We start from the raw sequence: 17,568 nt of genomic DNA on the forward strand, positions 1-17,568 counted from the left end.
CCAGTAAGGCAAACCCTGCACATTTCAGAGTGGCCTTTTATTGTGGGCAGTCTAAGGTACACCTGTGCAATATTCATGCTGTCTAATCAGCACCTTGATATGCCACACCTGTGAGGTGGGATGGATTATCTGGGCAAAGGAGAAGTGCTCACTAACACAGATTTAGACAGATTTGTGAATATATTTGAGAGTAATGGGTCTTTTGTGTATGGAGAAAATGTTTCACGCTCATGCAAAATGGGAGCAAAACCGAAAGTGTTGCATTTATATTTTTGGTCAGTGTATATGCAAGTCTGGATGAGTTTTGTAATGTTTTGCTTTTTTTTCCCCCCCTTAACTCGGATAACCCCCTTTAATACTCATTTATCTTGATGGCCTTATCGGCCCCTTTTAGAGGATTTTGCCATTATTCAATACATGAGTATTGCTTTTGTAAGCCCTTTATTGTACATTGTGCTCTGTGTAAAAGAAAAAAAAATGGCAAGATAATCAATGTTCAATTCAAGCAAAACCAGAAACAAATACAAAAAAAAAACTGCACAATACACCTGGTCCTAAAGGTTTCCATTTATATTGCTGCTACTCACAGTAACGTATTGGCCTGCTTTCAGAATGAACCGTCCAGGAAGCTTAAAACCAATTTCAGGCAGGCTTCCATGTTGCCTATTAATGGTCCATCCACTTAGCTGCTGATCCTGTATTTAGTATAAAAGAGATTATCTTAGAACTTCCAGCAGCACAATACACAATTTATACCACGTGGCAAACAAATCTAAAATGATCCAGATTTGTGATCACAAACCTCAGGCTATTGCAAAACTCCAACTTCAGCAAACCCTGACCGCTTGGGAATGCTGAGGGTTGTAGTTTTGATAAAGCTAGAGAACTATACAGGTCACTGCTCCTAATAGGTACCACAATAAAAACATAAGTTCCAAAGGCTTCATAAAACCAAGACGACATTTGCCAAAAAAAGATTCTGATTATTACAGATATGTTGCAGAGAATACACTTCAGTGTGTGTACTACATAGGACAATACCTCATCTGAATTGTTCACAAGCCTCAAGTACTTTCCTTCCAGGTCGATTTCTTCTATAGATACTGGACCTGAAGAGGAGGCCTCCTGAATGATCTTATACCCAGGTCTACCCTCTCCTCTTTCGTGCTCTAATTTTCTTTTCTTGCCACGCAACAAACGGCTTGCTTGCCTTGGGCTGCTCCGATGTGAAGGACTTGGAGACAGCTTGAGCCTAGATGACACGGATACAGTAAAGGTTACTAGCAGCGTTCCCTTTAAGATGTGCAGCTTCTATAGTGGCCCCACTCACAGCAGCAGACCCAGCCTTGGACTAGTACTCGAAGCTGGTGCTGCTGCTATGTGGCATGGAGGAGGCGGCGCCAGCTTTGATCTCCGCAAATTGGACTGTAGGTAACACTACTATAGAGTTATCACTGTATGATCTGTGGTGTTACATAGAACTGCAGGTAATATCTACTATATTACATACATTCAGAGAGTTATCAGTGTTTTCTGTGGTGTTACACAGGACTGCAGGTAAGACTTTTATGACAGGAGTGCGAAAGATGCAAGTCCCACCTGGGGTCCCATTTTTCCACAGAAGTAAATGGAAAGAGCCATGCATGTGGAAATAGAGTCCACATCTATCGGACTTAGGGTATATCCACAGAAGAGTCAGAGTTGGGAATACCACTTTAAAATGATGGTGGCATGGTATTGCAGGTTTACCCTGTGGTTGCTACTTAGAAATGCACCCTTATTAACAGATCGCCCAAGTTTCATAATGTATCGCCCATCTACCTACCTGCGCCTGTCAGCAACTGCAAAGTCCACAATCCAACTTACCACAGTTATCTTCCATCAGTATTTTCACCTTCTAGTTTCAAACCAGTTTGGTGCAAACCTGCCACAACTCTGAACTAGATCCTGTTAAAGGGGTTTTCCAAGATTTTCTATTTTTTTTACTGATGACCTCATCAGTATCTGATCGATGGGGGTCTGACACCGGAGACCCCCGCTGATCAGCTGTTTGGGAAGGCACCAGCGCTCCTGTGAGTGCCGCGGCCTTCTCTCTGCTTTTTCTAGGCCGAGTAACACCACATTCATGGGTCACATGGCCTTGGTGCAGCTCAGCCCCATTCAAGCAAATGGGGCTGAGCACGATTCCAAGCGCAGCCGCTATACAATGTATGGAGCGGTGCTTGGTAAGCTGCGAGAAGACCGTAGCGCTCAAAGGCGCGCCAGTGCCTTCTCAAAACAGATGATTGGCGGGGGTCCTGGGTGCTGGACCACTACGGATAAGATACTGATGACCTACCCTGAGGATAGGTCATCAGTATAAAAATCTCAGAAAACCCCTTTTTAACTACTGAATGCCCACTATATTTCTGAGCCAGGTTAAGAACATACTTAACCAGAAACATAAAGATGGCTAATGTCTAGTACCTCTGCTCTTCTCCTTCCAGCATTTTTCTGTATGCATTTATTTCCATGTCTAGCGCGAGTTTGACGTCCAGTAACTGCTCATATTCTTCCAGCTGTGCCTGCAGGTTATGCCTCATGTCGGCCACCTCTCTGTCCTTTTCAGACATGTGTCTTCGGTGCATATCTTGTGCGCGGTCCAGCATCTCCTGTAATTCTCGCACCTTATTTTCCAGAGCAGAGTTCTGCCAAAGGAGCATAGTTTACTTTTCAAAATTCCATACAATTTATTAAATTCACCTGACAGGATTATGGAGGGCTTAATGTGCTGGGGCACCGTTAGGCTATCCACTTATTTATATTATGTATACATTATGTATATTGTGCCTCCTTTTAGGTAGTCGTCTGAACATATTCATAGCCAAGGCGGCACTTGTTGAAAAGATTCATTAGGAAATCTGAAATATTTGCAGTCATGGCACTGGCTGCAGTGGTATATAGCAAGAGACTGCTGAGACAAGTCATGAATGCTTCACTAACTTAAAAACACCTCTGTATCTCGTTCTCTCTAAATACACACACACCCAAAACAAAACCAATCTATTAAAATAACCCATCACTTAACCCACATGGTAAACACCGTAGAAGGGGAAAAAATAAAACTGTGCAAATTTGCAGAATATTTTGCCAATATTCAATTTTTTTTTTTAAATAAACCGAAAACAACTAAATGAATCATTAACATAAAAATACAAGAAAATCTCAGAATCACTTGGACAAGTAAAAGCATTACCAAGTTATTACCACAAAGTCCCATGTCAGATTTAAAAAACGGGGCTGCGTGCTGAAGTCCAAGATGAACTGCGTCTTTAAAGGGTTAACAATGTGTAAACTACCCAGCACCATTCCAGCAGCGAGGCATTACCTGCTTCAGACACTGGCTCAGCTGTGAGGACATCATATCAATTCTGAGCTTTGAGGACATGATTTCTTCTCTGGTTGCAGTTGCATAATCGCTGTTCTGTGCAGCCGCAAGCTGCGCGTTCTCCAGCTGTAAAATATTCAGAAGCATTCCCATTACCTGCTGCTACAGTCTATGGAAAAGCAGTTCGAAAGTATATATGGCATAGATCACCAGCGGACATGTACACATCACTCAAACCATTGTTCACTTGGATAATTTGACAGACTAAAAGCCCATTTACACAAAAAAAGAACTCCATAGACAGCACCACATGCACAGTTTTTACTAGTGCCGCTCTTTGTGAATTTTTTTTTTTTTTTTTACCAGAGATGTCAAAATGCCCCTAAAAAGCCACAGCTTCAACATACTGAGACCCAAACATGCCAGTAGAAATAAAAAGTTTGTTCGTCCTATGTTCTACTTTTGCCATAGTCTAATATCTGGAGCTGGTGTGTTTTTTGTAGTTTTTTTAAGCAAAAAGCACACCAAAAAAATGCCACAGAATTTTTTTTTTACCTCTGTGGTGTATCCTAATATATTCTGACTACACACTGGTCTGCACGCTGAATATATAATAAAATGTTGCATTTACATAAACGTTTTTTCTGCAAATACACTGAAGTTGGAGTGTGCAGTGTGCATCATCGGATCCCAGTGATCTAACAGTAATCCCCTGTCCAGTGGGGCTAGATAACTTGTTCTAACCACAACACTTCTTTAAGGCCGAATGCACACGGCCGTGTTCCGCGGCTGAGAGTGGTCCGTGGTCTGCCGGGCTGGATTCCTGTTCAGAGCAGGAGCGCACGGAGTCATTTGTTGCCATGACGCCGTGCGCTTCATGCCGCCGCCGCTGCTGTACAGTAATACACTCGTATAGTGTATTACTGTAGTGCAGCGGCGGCATGACGCGCACGGCGTCATAGCAACCAATGACTCCGTGCGCTCCTGCTCTGAACAGGAATCCAGCCCGGCATACCACGGACCGCTCTCGGCCACGGAACACGGCCGTGTGCATTCGGCCTAAAACAGACACTTTAAAACTCCATCAGGATGAATATTCCTGTTTTCTGGGAGAAAACCCTGGTCCAATTTTAGAACTATTCTGTAGGCTCTCTACATGAAAGTGCCTGGATTTCCCCCAAACGTGCTTATGTTATTGCTATTAGGAAAGCTGTTTTTAAGGAGAGGTGTTTAATGAAAAGGTCTGAAATGGGAACAAAAGGTGCTTTTGTCAACCCATTGAGGGCGAAATTTAAATCCCACTGTGGTACCCTAGGATTTAAGGATGGTCTAAGCCTAGATACTTCCCTTATAAACCTGTTAACCCATCTATGATCAGCAAGACTCGTATCATAGAAGGCACTCAAGGCAGAGATTTGAACTTTTAGAGTACTTGGTCTGAGACGTAGGTCTAGTCCTTTCTGAAAGGCTAGAATTTTTTTAATACATGGGGCAGACATATTTGGAGAATCTTCCCCCAACCAACTACAGTACTTCTTCCAGATTTTCAGGTAAATAGCTGAAGTAACTTTTTTCCGACTTGCTTTTAATGTACATATAACTTTGTCCGAGAGACCCTTCTTCCTTAAAAGGGGTTGGACATAGCTCCATTCCCCCCCTAACTTGAGCATCGGAGCAGTTGATGCTCTCCTTTGCCCTGTGCTAAATCCAGAATTATTTCCTTTAGGCCTCTTGTACATGAACGTTGTGCATCCGTTCAGTGCATTGGGGACCGCAATTTGCAGTCCCCAATGCACGGGCAACGTCCGTTCGGAGGCCTGGACGGATCGAGACCCATTCAACTTGAATGGGTCAGTGATCCAAATGCACCGTAAAAAAAAAAAAATAGAACAAGTTCTATTTTTTTGCGGTGCGGAGGCATGGACAGAAACACCACGGAAGCACTCTATAGTGCTTCCGTGGAGTTCCGATCCGTGCTTCCGTTCCGCATCTCCGTGATTGCGGAACCATTCAAGTATGCGGACCCCAAAACGGCCATGGGCACACACCGTTCGTGTGCAAGAGGCCTTAGAATGGAAAACCAGATTCTCTTGGGCCAGTAGGGGGTTATTAATATCACTGTTACTGGGTCTGTCAGAATTTTCTGTAGAACTGTAGGGATTAGAGCAAAAGGAGAAAAGGCGTACGCTAGATTCAATATTCATTTTATGGAGAACGCATCTACTGCCCATGGTTTTTCCCTGGGGTCTAAGGAACAGAACCTCTGAATTTTCCTTTGAAGTGAAAAGGTCTATTTGTGGTAGGACTCACCTGGCGGATATTTTCTGAAAGATTTTCAAATTCAGAGACCACTCTCCTGGGTCTAGGGTTTTCCTGCTCCTAGATGAACTACTGTGATGGATAGAATGTTTCTCTGCCCAGCAAAAGATCTTTTCTGCTAGAGTTTTCAAACCTGGGGATCTTGTACCGCCTTGACGTTTTAAATAGGCTACCCCTGTGGTATTGTCTGAGAATATTTTTAGATGTTTTTCCCTTAGAATGGTTTTAATTTTTTTATTTTTTAAAGAGTCTCCCAGACCGGTCGCAATTGTCTGTAATTTGAGGATCTGACCTTTTTTTTTTTTTTTTTTTTTTTTTTTTAAGACCACCTTCCCTGCCAAGTTGAAGAAGCTACCTTTGCTCCCCAACCTACTCAGCTTGCATCTGTATCTCTGGACCTTTCTGCCAGACAACTCTTGAAAGATTTGTCTTTTTCTTCCACCAGTTTAGGTCCAACTTTACAGAGTGTGGAATGACTACCTTCCTGTCTGAGGATGATTGCTTTTTATTCCAACTTCCTAGAATCCAAGTTTGCATAGTTCTGGTGTGAGCCTGACACCAAGCTACTGCTGTTATGCAGGATGTCATAAGGCCTAGTGTGCTCATAGCCGTTCTGATAGAGCACCGCCGTAGACATTGGAACCTTGCTATCTTTTCCTTGATAGCTTCTATTTTTTCCTGCGAGAGAGATGTCTGGGACACAGAGCCCAACATTACACAAACTTCCTGCTGGATGAGGGTAATAAATGAGACTTTTTTAGGTTTACTAACCAAAGTCTGACAGTTTACCCAGGAAATACTCTATTTCTGATCGTTACCGCTTCTGAGCTTCCTAAAATAAGAAAGTCGTCCAGATATGGAATTATTGACAGTCCTTCTCTGAGGGGTACTAAGATTTCTACTACCAGTTTTGTGAAAATTCTTGGCGCTGAGGAAATGCCAAATGGAAGGGCAGTGAACTGTAAATGATGTAATATGCCCCCGGGATCTCTTAGTGCAAATCTGAGATACTTCTGCGAGTTTAGATGGATGGGAATGTGATAGTAGGCATCTTAGATTGATTGACGTCATATAGGCCCCATTCTTGATTAGAGGTACGATGGACCTGATCGATTCCATTTTGAACTTTTTATACATAATCGATTTGTTTAAACCCTTTAAAATTTATGATGGTACGTCTTGAATAGAAATCTTTTTCTTTTTCTGACTGGGGTACATTTAGGCCTCTTGCACACGACCGTATGGCTTTTTCAGTATTTTGCGGTCCGCAAAAAATAAGGATGACGTCCGTGTGCATTCCATTTTTTGCGAGACGGAACAGCTGGCCCCTGGTAGAACAGTACTATCCTTGTCCATTATGCGGACAATAATAGGACATGTTCTATCTTTGAACAGAACGGAAAAACGGAAGGCACATGGAGTACTTTTTTTTTTGCGGATCCATTGAAATAAAGGATTCCGTATACGGAACGCAAAAAATGGAACGGAAACGGAAGAAAAAAACATTTGTGTGCAAGAGGCCTTACTATTACGCCTGATACTTTTAACTAGCACCCCCTGCCCAGATATTTGATAAAATGGCAGGACTGTAGGAAGTGGTCTGAAACTTCCTTGGGGGAGTTTAAGAAAATTCTATTTTGTAAACGTTTTCCACGATGTCTAAAGCCCTGGCATTGGATGTTATGGATTTCCACTGCATCTGGAATCTTTTCAACCTCTCCCTACTCTGGCATCATGGTTTTTCGCCTAGCTTATTTTGGGGATTACGGAGGAATCCCCTACCTTTACCTTCTTTCTGATAGCTCCTGCGCCCTGTTTTTTTTTTTTTTTTTTTTACCCCTATAGGGTAACGAAAGGGTCTTTTTTTTCTCTCCCTTTCAACTGGAAACCCCTTATCGGCCACGTTCTCTAGTACAGGACCAAACACATTCACCAGAAAAGACAATGGAGCAAACTTTGCTTTGGAGGTCCTGTCACCCCCCAGGACTTCATCCATTGGGCTCGTCTTGCTGAATTAGAAAGACGCATCCTTGGCTGCAAATCTAACAGATTCAGCGGAGGCGTCTGCTAGGAACGCAGTAGCGGACTTAAGAAGGAGAAACGATTGTAAAATCTCCTCCCTGGGTGTCTTTTTTTACGTGATTTTCTAGCTAATTGAGCCAGAAATACATGGCCCTAGCCAATGAAGTTGCGGCAATGTTTGTCTTTACACCAAACATGGAAGCTTCCCAGCATTTTCTCAGGAGGGCATCTGCTTTCCGTTCCATTGGATCGCTTAACTGCGATGAATCCTCAAACGACAGGGAAGTTTTTTTTAACAACTTTTGCCACCTTGATATCAATTTTTGGGGTATCATTAAAAAGCTTAGCTTCAGATGGATCAGAGTAATCTATTTCTAAAATCTTTGGAAACTCCTAATCTATTTTCTGGTTCTATTCATTCATCAAGGATCATATCCTTGATGTTTTCGTTAATAGGGAACACCTTAGACTTTTTCGCACGTAGTCTCCCAAACATTAAGTCCTGTACCGCCGGTGGTTTCTGGACGTCCTCAATACACATGGTTGCCCTTACTGCCTTTAGTAGATCCTCTATTTCCTCTAAGGACAAATCGTATTCTTTATCGTCTTCAACTATTTTGCCCTCAGACAAATGATCTTCATCAATACAGCGTTTTGAGGCGGAAGCCTCTTCATCCATGTCCCCTGCGTCAGAGGAGGATGGAGCAGATAATCTTGGTTCTTTAGAGGGAGGCATAGGAGGAACTGGCATAAGAGAGGCCAGGGAAGATCTAATTTCATCCTGAATCATGGACTTTACTTCTATAAGGATAGATGGTTGCTCTTCCTTTAATAAATCATTGATGCAGGATTTGCCTAATTTCTTTCTTTTTGTAACTTTCTGGAAGTTTTTTTTTGCACAAGTGGCACATTTTGTGTATTTAGATTTAGGTTTAGACTCCTTCACTCCCTATAGACAAAAAAAAAAAAAAAAAAAAAAAAAAAAAAAGAAGAAGACGACGACAACCGGGCATCAGAGACCCCAAATAATTGGCGGATGTATGAGCAAAGACAAAGGACTTGTAGACTACCCACAGGCGAACTCATGGAAGGAGTAGCCGAAGGTGGGTCTGAGCTGTCCATACGAGTTCCCGGGGCCTCTGGAGCCGACATGTCTGAATCCTTGAGGAAGCATAGTCAGGATCGCCTGCTCCTTTTCACATTGAGTGACATCCGACAATTAGTCAGTGCCCCAGGCAGGCTGACACACGCGCACATCCTGAAGCTCCGCCTGGGAACTCAGTTGTATACTGGCTCTGCCCCCTCCAGAGCGCGGCGTCCGGCTCTCAGTAGTCTGCTTCCGCTATCGAAGGGAAGGGAGACCATGCGGCATGAGCGAGAACAGGCCCCCAATTTCAGAGACGAGAATCACTTTAATTTCCTCTGCCCAGCTTTAGCTGCAGCTGCGGAAGGGCAGGGGAGAAAATTGGTAAGCCAATTACCTTCTGAATATAAAAATAAAATAAAAACGAAACTATAAAATCAGAAGAACTACTCCCCTCCCCTCTGGGAGGCTTCTCTGTGTAATGCCCCCGTAGGGACAGGAAACACTGAGGGGAGAGAGTGGGTGGGGGCTTTTAAACTCTGTCTCCCTGTATTCCTGGCCCCTACAGAGGTCAAGGGGTCAATCTCAGCTGTGGCCGTCATAGTGGATGAAATAGAAATTATGCTTACCTGGTCCCTGCCAATGGGTTCCGGCTCCCCCGGCAACATAGGTTTAACATGTGTTGCATGGCCGCTGTAGTCAATGACCGGGTGCAGTGGTGACACGTCACCCATGCGTCATGTCACTGGGTCATGTAAAGCATGGGTGACACATCAGCGCTGTGGCCAATGACTGGCTGCAGCAGCCATGCAACCAGCATTAAACCTATGTTGGCGCGGGGAGACCCAGGAGCTGTGGTGGAGTGAAGGAGAGGGAACTAAGGGTATGGACCAGGTAAGTACAATTCCCACTGCTGGTCTGCAGAAAAGGTCCCCAAGCTTTCTCTCGATTATGTTCATGGCTTTATAAATTCCAATGCCATTACCCTAGAGATCTGTACCTGGTCTTCATCCTTTCTCATCTCTATCTGTCCTTGGTCCTCACTCTCTACCAACCTGTTTAATTCCAAATCTTCTCTTTGCTGCTGCTCTAATACCTTTTCAGCCAGTTTATAATACATCTGCAGATATAAATATTTTAATTTTTTTTACAATTAATAACTAAACTAAATGCTCACATGTTGGCATGCTATTTTATGATCATTCCTCAATGACACGTTCTAACACTATATGATCAATTATCTTCCTAATATGGCACCACTATATAAAAACTGGGAGTACTCAGTGGTCGATCTTGGAGGTGCCACCACACACACAATTTTTTTTTCTGTCTGTTCTTTATGCGCGACCAAACGACTGAAGCGATCTTCACCAAATTTGGCACACAGGTACATCACGTGTCCGGGAAGGTTTTAGACTCGGCTCTAGGATGCACCGTTCCTGAGATATTCCCAAAATATGCCATGCATTAGCCAATAAAACCCTGCAAGTCTTTCTCTGCATATCCCAACTGCCATACACACGTTCACATATCGCGTGTGCTCGAGTAAGTGTATTTAAATCTAATTTAGCCTCTATTTCTGAAAAGTTTCTGGCGGGATTCCAACTCACAACCTTCTAGATTACCGCCAAGAATGTTAACCACTACACTATAGAGCTGCATGGCCAGTTACTTAAGACTAGTAAGTATTCCTATACAGCAGAAATCAATTTTTTTTTTTTTTTTTTTTAAAGTAACTGGCAATGCAGCTCTATAGTGTAGTGGTTAACATTCTTGGCTGTAATATAGAAGGTTGTGAGTTCGAATCCCACCAGAAACTTTTCAGAAATAGAGGCTAAATTAGATTTAAATACACTGGGTGTCCCCAAGCACTGGCTCCATATACGGACATAGCTATATATGAAGTCAGAGCAGGGACTCCTAAGCTGAACTACTGTAGAGTCCCGAAACCAGAGCACCAGAGCAGGGGGTGCCTGGTTTAATGCTCGGGTTCTCCCATTGACTTCCATTGTGCTCGGGTGCTCTGTAGAGCACCAGAGCATCGGGAAGTGTTCTACTCGAGCACCAGAGCACACAAGCACTTTGGTGCTCAACCAACACTACTTCTCAGCCAATAGACGCTCGCAGGCCCTTAGTCTCCACATACACACAGTTTTACTCAAGGTTTCCATAACAACCCAGCCATTTTTCATCACGGCTGTAGGTCATCTTAAGGCTAGGGCTACAGAACGACAATAAGTCGCACGACACATAGGGCACAACTACGCTGCTACATACATTCATCTTGGATGGATTTTTTGCAACTGTCGTGTCGCATTATGTTGCAGTGCGACACCATAATCTAACATTGTTGCACGACATGTCGTCATGTAGCCCTAGCCTTAAAGGGGGGGAAGGCCCTCTGGAGGTCACTGTTAAGAGGGCAGGTGCCACTATTAAAGGGGCAGCTGCTGTGGAGGTTACTGTTAAGGGGGCAGGGGCCAGTATTAAACGGGCAGTCACATGTCCCTCATCAGCCAATAGAAGCTCACAGGCCCTTAGTCTCCACATTCACAGAGTTTTACTCCAGGTTTCCATAACAACCCAGCCATTTTTTTTCACTGCTGTAGGTCAGGTTTAGGCTAGGGCTACACAACATGTGTCGCGCAACACAGAGCACAACTACACTGCGACATAAATGTCGCATGACAATTTTTATAATTATAGTCTATGGTGTTGCAATGCGACATGCTGCGACTGACGCGACAGTCACAGAAAAATCCATCTTGGATAGATTTTTTACGACTGTTGTGTCACAGTGCGACATTATAGACTATCATTAGAAAAATTGTTGCGAGACATTGGTGCGACAAAATGTCACATGACATGTCGTTGTGTAGCTATAGCCTTAAGGGGGCAGGGCATTGTGGAGGTCACCGTTAAGAGGGCGGGGAACAATGGAGGTCACAGATAAGGGGCGGGGTGCTGTATAGGTCACTGTTAAGGGGGCGGACCTCTGAGGAGGTCACTGTCAAGGGCGTGGGGTGCTGTGAAACTTACTGTTAAAGGGGCAGGCTGCTGTGAAGGTCAAAGTTATGGGGATGGGCTGCTGTGGAGTACCCATTTTAAGGAGGCAAGGGGGGGTATCAGTGTTAAGGAGTGGGGGGCTGTGGAGTAAACTGTTAAGGGGGCGGAGTGCTGTAGAGGAGATATATATAATGCAGTAGTATCCAAAGGCAAGGCAGCACACCGGTCTTGGTGTAAGAAAGCGGATCTTTTATTCCCGCCCAATGCAACGTTTCAGCTCTTCAATAGAGCCTTTGTCAAGCAATGACAACAGTTCTCAGATAGGTGTGTGTAAACAGGTGGATATACAAATTCAAATCAATACAATTAATCAAATCAACAAACACGATTTTCCCCAAAAAATATACATTGTAAATATAGAATACATGATTTCACATCACGTGCATCAATAGTATATTGTTCATCTATGTGATAATCCATATATTCAAAAGGAAGGAACATGGTATATAGTAAACAAAGATGAACAATATACTATTGATGCACGTGATGTGAAATCATGTATTGTTGATTAATTGTATTAATTTGAATTTGTATATCCACCTGTTTACACACACCTATCTGAGCACTGTTGTCATTGCTTGACAAAGGCTCCATTGAAGAGCTGAAACGTTGCATTGGGCTGGAATAAAAGATCTGCTTTCTTACACTAAGACCGGTGTGCTTCCTTTGGATACTGCTAGTTGAGGATTTCATAGTCTGAAATTCTACTAGGATTTTGCACCTGGCACCCTGTAAGAGTGCTGCTATTTCTTTACCTTGTGTGTATATACTTCATTAAATGTTTGATTGGCCACCCTATCTGCCCCCTTAACTGTGACCTCCACAGCACTCCGCTCCCTTAACAGCGTCAACCACAGCGCCCTGCCCCTTTAAAGTTGACCTACAGCATGAAGAAAAATGGCTGGGTTGTTATGGAAACCTGGTGTAAAACTGTATGTGGAGACTAAGGACCTGCGAGCTTCTATTGGTTGATGAGACATGTGACCGTGTGTATGACAGATGGTATATGAACAGAAAGACCTGCAGGCTTCTATTGGCTAATGTAGGTCATGTGATGTGCCATATTTGCATTTTTTTTTAAAGAATATCTCAGGAATGGTACATCCTAGAGAGCCGAGACCCGGTCTAAAACCTTCCCTGACACCTGATGTACCCGTGTGCTAAATTTCATGATTGTAAATGCGACGGTGCGGATTCCTTTAGCGGACATACATGCACAGACATACATATACTCCGCTTTATATAATTAAATATTATATACACACACATACCTGCCATTTTCATTAAATAGCGTTGTTTTTGTATGTTTTTTATTTTTTATTATAATAGTAAAATATCTGGCTCCCCTCCACCTCTTGTAAGGTCACTTCCTCTGTAGAGCAGTTTGGGGAGAATACATGATGCAATAATGCAATGGAAAAAAGAAAAAAAGAAAGAAAGACTGTCCTACATTTAACATTTCCCATAGACTTCCATGTACCATTTGAAGTTGGTGTTTTGTTTTTGCCTAAACACTGCAAAAAACAAAAAAGTACAAGACAAAAGTAACAAAAACACCCGCCCTGCATAAAAAAACAAAAAAAAAAACAAACAACTATGTGTACCAGCCTTAATGGCTAACTGAAAAGAAGACAAAAAGCTTTTTTTGAAGGGGTTATCTGGAAATTTGATATTGATGGCCTATACTCCGGACACCCAGCCGATCTGCTGCAGGAAGAGGCCGAGACGGTCCGTGAGCACTTAGGCCCCTCCCTAGATCAGTGACATCAGTTTACATCTGTTATGTGGCCTACGTGCAGCTCAGTTCTATTCAAGTGAATGGGGCTGAGCTCCAATACCATAGCTGACCCCATTCACTTACATTACTTCTGATATAGGAAGGTTGTCATATGAAACTCAACACAGCCTATAATTAGACCCAGCCGTACATGGCCCACCATCGTCCCCTATAGGGTTGTCACAATACCAAAATTTTGATTTAATTTCAACAACATAGAAATGTATTGCGATACATGATAGCATCCAATACCACACCAAGGCCGTGTGTATTCCGCATTTTATGGGTCGCCCGGCCCATAATAGAACAGTCCTATCTTATTTTTGGGGGGACAAGGTGACTAAAAAATAAAAATGTCTAATTGCATGGTTGTTATTATTTTTCTGTTACGGCGTTTACCGCATAGCAGATTTTTAATATTTCAATAGTTTGGACTTTTTTTCTGGTCTCCAAAATTCCTTACAAATCCACCTTTTATTACCAAATAGAAATTCTAGCAGTTGAAACAGGGGTAAATTCCCTTTCTTTTGGTTGCTAAGAAAGATTATCTGTTTTTTTTCCCCTCACATCCCCTCTTACTAATACATTACTAAGAGAACGCCTTTTTTTTCCCTTAAATACAACATTTGGAGTGTCGGGGGTTGCAGACCCCTGCCTTCGAGTATCTAATAGATTATCTAACTCCAAATAGATCAGCCCTGTGGACAGACTCCCTTAATCATACAGCAAGAAAAAAAAAAATGGTGCAAACTTCTAATAATAATAATAAATAATAATAATAATAATAATAATAATACTACTACTAATAATACAGTAATATTTCCATGCTGCACACCAAAGTATCCACACATCTGCAGCACAAGACATGGATATCATCTCTTCCAATGAACTAGGGGCTAGAACAGTGGCTCCCAACTTTTTGCAGGTTGCAAGACACTAACATATGACTGGTAAAAGTGAAGAACCCTATTAAACTATAAGGGGGCATTTATCAAATGTGTTCTGACAGTTTTGTAGTTGCAAAAAATGTTGCCCTCCTTGCACCACCTTCAAAAGTGGAGTCAGATCTAGGCCAGGTTTGTTGTGTAGATCATTTTAAATGTCCAATTTATGTTTTGCGACTTTTTAAAGAAAAAGGTCACAAAAAAAGTTGCAATTCCATGCAAGGCATACTTTGATAAAGACATAAACCACATCACACTTTAGCAACTCCAATCTGAAAACTGACCTCAAATACACCTACAATTCCTCCCATAATGTGTATATTTGGATCTTAAAGTTTTGTTAACTGCCAGTGATATAGTTTCTACCATAACAAAACTATAGAAGTGTAGAGAAACTTCCAACAGCTGAAGAGCCACATACAGTAAGGGGCTCGGGAGAGATGTGGCAGCCAAGCCACTGGTTGGGGAAAACTATGATAGATGGCCTCTTTCACACAAGCGAGTTCTCCGTTCCGATGCGATCCACGTTTCAAACAAATAAAATCCGGACAAATGGAATCCGGACTGAATCCTGAATTTCAATGGGTATACATACGCACACTAGTATTATGCACACTGATCATCTTTGCATTCAGGAAAAATGGCAGCATGCGTATATTGCGTATTTTTCATGCAGTCCTGGCCCCATAGAAATGAACAGGGCCTGCATAAAAACTGAAGGCATCTGGACGCAATAAGCTTTTCCCTGACGGTTGCTAGCAGATGTTGAGTGTTTTTGTTCAGTTTATCTTCATGCGCGTGAAAACGCATAAAAAACTGACTGACTATCTATGCAGAAAGAACGCAAGAATTTAACAGATTTGCAAAAAAATACTGAAGGAAAACTTGGCGAAAAACATCAGTCTTTCACTGACCGAACTCTAACAAGCTCTTTATCGTTCATGCGAAAGGCCGACGAGTCCCACAGCACACAGAACTAGCACTGTACTCATTATGCACAGTGACAGTACAATCATCCCTTAGGGTACTTTCACACTAGCGGCAGGACGGATCCGACATGCTGTTCACCATGTCAGATCCGTCCTTCCGCTATTTCGCCGTGCCGCCGGACCGTCCCTATTGACTATAATAGGGACGGGGGCGGAGCTCCGGCACAGCACGGCGAAAGCCGCCGGACTAAAAAGTCGGACATGCAGGACTTTTAGTCAGTCGGCCTTTCGCCGTGCACTGCCGTGCTGCGCCGGAGGTCCGCCCCCGTCCCCATTATAGTCAATGGGGACGGAGCGGCGGTACGGCAAAATAGCGGAAGGACGGATCTGACATGGTGAACAGCATGTCGGATCCGTCCTGCCGCAAGTGTGAAAGTACCCTTATGCCAATAATATATAAGCAATCATTTTCATATTTTAAAGGGAACCTGTCACCTCCCAAATGCATGTAAACCTGCCATGCATGTAAACTGCCCGCAATCCCATGTCAGGCAGCCGCTGTTCAGTGTCTCAGTGGCGCACGCGCATTGCGCCACTGGAACAGACATGGGATTGCGCAGTAAAACAGAGGGCACCACGCATGTGCCAGACTTGGGAAAGCGAAGCGAAGCCAAACTGCGGGCTGTCACTCAAAGGCAAGAGGAGGCACGGTTAACTTTACTTGAAGCAAGGAGGCCCCTGCCCCTTGCTTCAAGCTGACATGCAAAATAGCGCGGACAGAGGCTAAAAGATAGTTTTCTGACTTTATGCAGCATCGGACTGCAGGATGAAAAATATGATTAGTATCACACTGCAGGCTACTCTGAGGTACAGCTGGCGGGTTTACATGCATTTAGGAGGTGATGGGTTCCCTTTAATCAACGCAGAGAGCTAGTAGAAGGTAATAAAGGAATACAAATTACTGTATTAATAAAATATACCAACTGTTACCCAAGCTTCTTGTACTCGTGTTCATGAGAAAGGACAGCGGTAGACATTAGAATTATACCCACAAGCACCTTTGCGCTAAATGTTTTTTCCAGCTGCTCCTTGTAGTCATTGATTTGTTGCTCGTGGTCTTTTCTTAGTTCTTGCAAAGCTTCAGCTAGTTTGCTCTCAAATTCTATGCGTCGGCCAGAATCAATTTCCACAATCCTGGTATCATGGCGTTTCTTCATTTCCCGCACCTCCTGTAGAGGAGAAGAACAAAGAATAAATTATTTGAATTGGTTAAATCTTAATATTTCAACACCGTAGCCCTGATTTATCAACAGAGGACAATTTGAAGTTTGGTCTGTGAGCCAAATTTCTGAAAGTGGCACACAGCACTTCTACGATTTAGCACAGGCAAACTTCACATGACATGCTGACCTATATTCTCCAGCCACAGCAGGTCAGGCCAAAAACGAACGTGCTCCATAGGAAGGTCCACAAAACAGCTTGCTTTCTAATGCTGACCTAGCGGGCACAAAAAATTACTTTGGCTTGTGGCAGACTAATTATACATTTGCCTTACGATTTAAAAGACAGAAAAGATGCAATTTTATCCAAAATAAAGACAGGGTTAATTACTCTTAACGGTAATTGGTTTTTCCAATAGCCTCCACAACGGCACTCACAGGAGGGTGTCCCCATCCCCAGGACATTAAACAAATCAGAAGCATATGATTTAAAAAACGCCTCCTCCCCTTACCTATTCTTTTTTTTCAATCAAATCGTTTTTATTGGTCAAATAAAATTGACTTATTACATGACAATATAGGTCTTCATTTTTTCCAAATAACAAATGCAAAATTAGAATAAAACAATAGCATATAACAATATAATGAGTATATCTCCAATCATTGTACAATATATGCATATAAGAAAAAGTAATTGCACATTTACTTGTCTACTACAGACCTTGCTCTCAGCCCCATCCCACCCCCCCTAATCATAGCGTGAATATCTCTAAAGCATCCTATATTACAACATGAGTATGAGACAACCATTCATTCCACAACTTTTCAAAATTCTGAGGA

At 42.8% G+C, this 17,568-nt stretch overlaps 1 protein-coding gene across 2 annotated transcripts in view; it reads right to left on the minus strand.

The window, feature by feature from the left end:
• The window catches only part of LOC120985868 (lamin-L(III)-like), a 60,956-nt gene that overhangs the window by 13,794 nt on the left and 29,594 nt on the right, over window positions 1-17,568 (minus strand). For both annotated transcript variants that reach the window (XM_040414067.1, XM_040414066.1), the window contains exons 4-8: window positions 16,567-16,737; window positions 3,368-3,493; window positions 2,467-2,687; window positions 1,042-1,252; window positions 588-695 (exon numbers count right to left, since the gene is read on the minus strand). In XM_040414067.1, the coding sequence (XP_040270001.1) occupies window positions 588-695; window positions 1,042-1,252; window positions 2,467-2,687; window positions 3,368-3,493; window positions 16,567-16,737 (837 nt within the window). The remainder of the gene's footprint in view (window positions 1-587; window positions 696-1,041; window positions 1,253-2,466; window positions 2,688-3,367; window positions 3,494-16,566; window positions 16,738-17,568) is intronic.

The sequence above is a fragment of the Bufo bufo genome, chromosome 1 (genome assembly GCF_905171765.1).
Source record: "Bufo bufo chromosome 1, aBufBuf1.1, whole genome shotgun sequence".
Lineage (NCBI taxonomy): Eukaryota > Metazoa > Chordata > Amphibia > Anura > Bufonidae > Bufo > Bufo bufo.